At 47.5% G+C, this 3,558-nt stretch overlaps 2 protein-coding genes across 2 annotated transcripts in view; both read left to right on the top strand.

Annotated features, from left to right (window-relative positions):
• Ckap2 (cytoskeleton associated protein 2) overlaps window positions 1–456 on the top strand; it is a 17,354-nt gene extending 16,898 nt beyond the window's left edge. The window contains exon 10 of the mRNA XM_021170216.2: window positions 6–456. Within this exon, the coding sequence (XP_021025875.1) occupies window positions 6–200 (195 nt within the window). The 3' untranslated portion in view covers window positions 201–456. The remainder of the gene's footprint in view (window positions 1–5) is intronic.
• A 2,040-nt stretch (window positions 457–2,496) lies between these two features.
• Window positions 2,497–3,558, top strand: part of Nek5 (NIMA related kinase 5) — an 84,808-nt gene continuing 83,746 nt past the window's right edge. The window contains exon 1 of the mRNA XM_021170215.2: window positions 2,497–2,543. The gene's annotated coding sequence lies outside the window, so the exon portion shown is untranslated. The remainder of the gene's footprint in view (window positions 2,544–3,558) is intronic.

Genomic DNA, 3,558 nt, shown 5'->3' with positions numbered 1-3,558 from the left:
TAAAGTTCCTGACACCAGTGAGACGCTCACGACGCATTCAAGACAAGACTTCANGACTGCCAGACATGTTAAAAGACCACGACCCCTCTGTGTCTTCCCTGGAGCAGTTGTCTGAGCTGGGAGGGGATGCTTTTGTCTGCCGCCCTAATGCAGCACTGNGCCCTCTGTTCTTTGAGACAGACGTAGCAGAAGAGGAATAGGAGTCCCGAGTCCTGAGCAGTTATGGTTGTGNTACTCCTGTGGCCGTGCATGTGTACAACTTTATTGTAGGTCTGAAGTTGTCCGCATGCCTAAGTATGGTACAGGTGAACTCCACTAGCTTGTTTGTTGTGTTTTTAAAATATAATGTTGGTTGCTTCACTTTACTAATTACTTACAGTTAAAGAAGCAAAATCAGAAAATGTAGTCTATATAAATTTATATTTTTACATTGACTTTGTTCCTAATACGTTTATAATAAATATATATGTATGATGTTCCAGTGACATTTCATTGATTGACTTATTTGATGATGGAACTGACTTTAGGACCCTNCTGTGGGGCTATAGTCAGCTGCCTATGGCATTTATTTCAACAAATATGTTCCGGGGTCTCAGGATGTGCCCCCAGGAGAGTGCTTGCCTAATGTGCAAGGCTCTGGATGCAATCCTTAGCGCCACAAGAAAAACTGCTTTGTGAAATGTCACTTAACCACAGTAACCAAATTTAAACTGAGTTTTTGAAGTATATTGCTAAATTTGTATTACTTTTAGTTGTGATAAAATATACCTGACAGAAACAAATGAGAGTTATTTTTACCTAGTTTCTGAGTACAGTCCACCATGGTGAGGAAGGCCTGATGGAGGGAGGGATGGAGAGATGGATGGATTGGAGGGATGGATGGAGGGTACTGCTTTCCCGTGCTGGGTATAACTTCCCAGGCTCAGTAGTTATCCACTTCTGCCAGCCTTCAGANCAGTGCCTCAAGCTGGAGACCAGGCATTCTAAACATAAGCTTTAGGGATAACTCAGATTCAAACTGAGTGTTGGTGAGGTCTAGGGATGGAAAGCTTCCTGCCTGCGAAGCATGAACTGTGGATGANCTGCATGCTGGCCCGCCCATAACTCCATCCTTGGATGTTGNGGCTGAACTGTTCTCCACCTCAGGTAGTCTGTACCACGCCCACTTTNCCCCAGGTNTCTTCTTTCTTTTGTTTAATTCCCCACCTTTGAGATTTATTTATTTTTATGTGCATGTATATCTATGTACCACATGAGTGCAGTACCCTCAGAAGCCAGAAGAGGGTGTGAGGCCCCTTGGAGAAACTGACAGTTGTAAGCTGCCACAGGGAGCTGGGAATTGAACCTGGATCTGTCCTTCCCTCCAGGGATTTCCAAAACCAAGTCATTTTTGGTTGTCAAGCTAGTGGTTCACACACGTAATCCCAGCAGAGGTGGCAGACCTGTGCTTTCCAGGCTGGTCTAGCCTTCNTAATGGAAACTATCCAAAAATAAAACAGATGGGGAGACAGCATAGTGAATATCGGCATCAGTTGATGGACAGAGCCCCAAGACACAACAGCCCCAGCAAAGAATCAAGAGTCCCAAATGTCGACAGTGCTGCAGCTGAGGAACCCTGATAGATTCCTCTCCTCTCTCAATGCTACTTAGTGACTTACTTGCCAGTCACACTGCCTGATAAACCGCCTATTCCAGCAATTGACTTGTAGGTTTCCAGTGTCCCCTTCACAGTTCCCTTTCTACCCTGCCTCCCCCCCCCCTCAGGGTCCAGTTCCCTGCTTCCCTGCTGTACATTTGACTGTAGCCTGGTTGGCCATTGGACCCTCTGCCTAACATCTTGGAGGTGTCTGGGTCTGCTGTGCTGTGATCTGAATTTCTTCTACAAACATTAGTTCCATCTGGGATCAGTAGGGAAGAGGAGAAGGGGAGGGTGAGGTGAACAGTTTCGTCAGTTGAGGTCAGATTTTGGTCTTATTCCTGCCTTTTGTTCCTTTATTCTGCACCCCTAAATGTTAACACTTGAGACATAGTCCTGGATTGCCTACCAGGAACTTGCTCTGTAAACTAGATTGGCGTCCAATTCTGGATCTTCCTGCCTCAGCTTTCCGAAGGGATTACAGACATCCTACCACGTCCTGGTACAACTAGAATCTTAATAACTTTCCACTATTTCCGGGAAGAAATACACATTTCAGAATGAGATGTGGATTTCCTGGGGTGGTGCACTATTTTGTTTTTCACTTTTTCCAAGGTCATACAGTAAATGCTAGCAGTGTCCCTGTGGAATTTATGTTTGTGGTCTGTCTGCCTAATCTGGAGCAATAACTCAAATTACTGNGGGCACCGGTTCAAAACGTTAGCAATATTCTACCGCAAGGTGGCAAAACAGCTTTAAAACAGCTCTTTTGGGCTCAGCTACTCAGAGAACAGCGCCTAGGGCCAGACCTCAACAGTTTCCTCTGCCCACAACTAGGGACACGCCCACGCCCCGCCCACTCCTCAGGCCCCGCAAGGAGCGGAGAAGCGCCGCGCGCCGCTGGGAGGTGGGTGAAGGGAGCGGTACGGGCGGGCCGCGGTGGAGAGAGGAGCGGGTGGAGCCTCTTGGCGGGGCCCCTAGGCCGCCGGTCGGCGCCCGNCCGCTGCGGGGCGACGGCCAAATGTGGGCGCATCACTGAGCCACCGCAGGCTGTGCGCCCGGGTCGCTGAGCTCGGTGCGCGCATGCGCGCCGGAGACTGCTCGTGCGGCTGAAGCGGAGCAGTTTCGGGTGGGTGGGTCTCCAGGGTGTGTGTCCTGGGATCTCTGTCTAAACTGACCCCGCTTCTGGGCACTTGCAAATCACTTTAGGCTCTTTTAAACAATTAGTTTATCTTTATTAAAGGCGTATTTGTTTATAAACACTGGAAGGAACCATCCGCTTTCGCCACACCTAGTGTAATAAGGCTTGTGTTTATGGGTGTAATACTGAATATCAAACACATGGAGATTAAAAATACTAACTTGATTTTTCAGTCAAGGAAAGCCTGGTTGCTCTTCAGTCATTTTGATAGCATAGGTAAAAGTCCTCAGGCACCAGGAACAGGAAAAAAGCAATTGAAACCAGAGACCACTTAAGACCCGTGTGAAGACCAGTGTGAAGGTCTTGGTTGTTTTCTTCTAGGTTTTTATTGGGGGGAGGGGAGAGGTGGGGGGACGGCCCCCATTTGTAGTCCTGGCTGGCTTGGAACCCATGGTGTGAACTAGTTGACTTTGGACTTAGCAGTGGTTACAGGCTGTGATTCACCAACTTCTGCCTCCTGAGTGTCATAGGTCTGTTACTTGTGTCTGGGTGTGTTCAAATGCCTCACTCCTGGAAACACTGTGTTGGATTTGGTTATATGGAGGATTTATTGCTATAGTCTCCTGGTAACTCTGTGATAGACTGGAAAGCAAACTGGAAGGCACAGTCTATTTTTTTTGGCTAGTTTTTGAGACAGTGTCTCACCATGAACCCCTGGCTGGCCTGAGACCCATGGCAATCATCTTGCCTCTGCCTCTTTTTTTTTTTTTTTTTTTTTTTT

The sequence above is a fragment of the Mus caroli genome, chromosome 8 (genome assembly GCF_900094665.2).
Source record: "Mus caroli chromosome 8, CAROLI_EIJ_v1.1, whole genome shotgun sequence".
Taxonomy (NCBI): Eukaryota; Metazoa; Chordata; class Mammalia; order Rodentia; family Muridae; genus Mus; species Mus caroli.
This window is presented reverse-complemented; position numbering and strand designations above follow the sequence as displayed.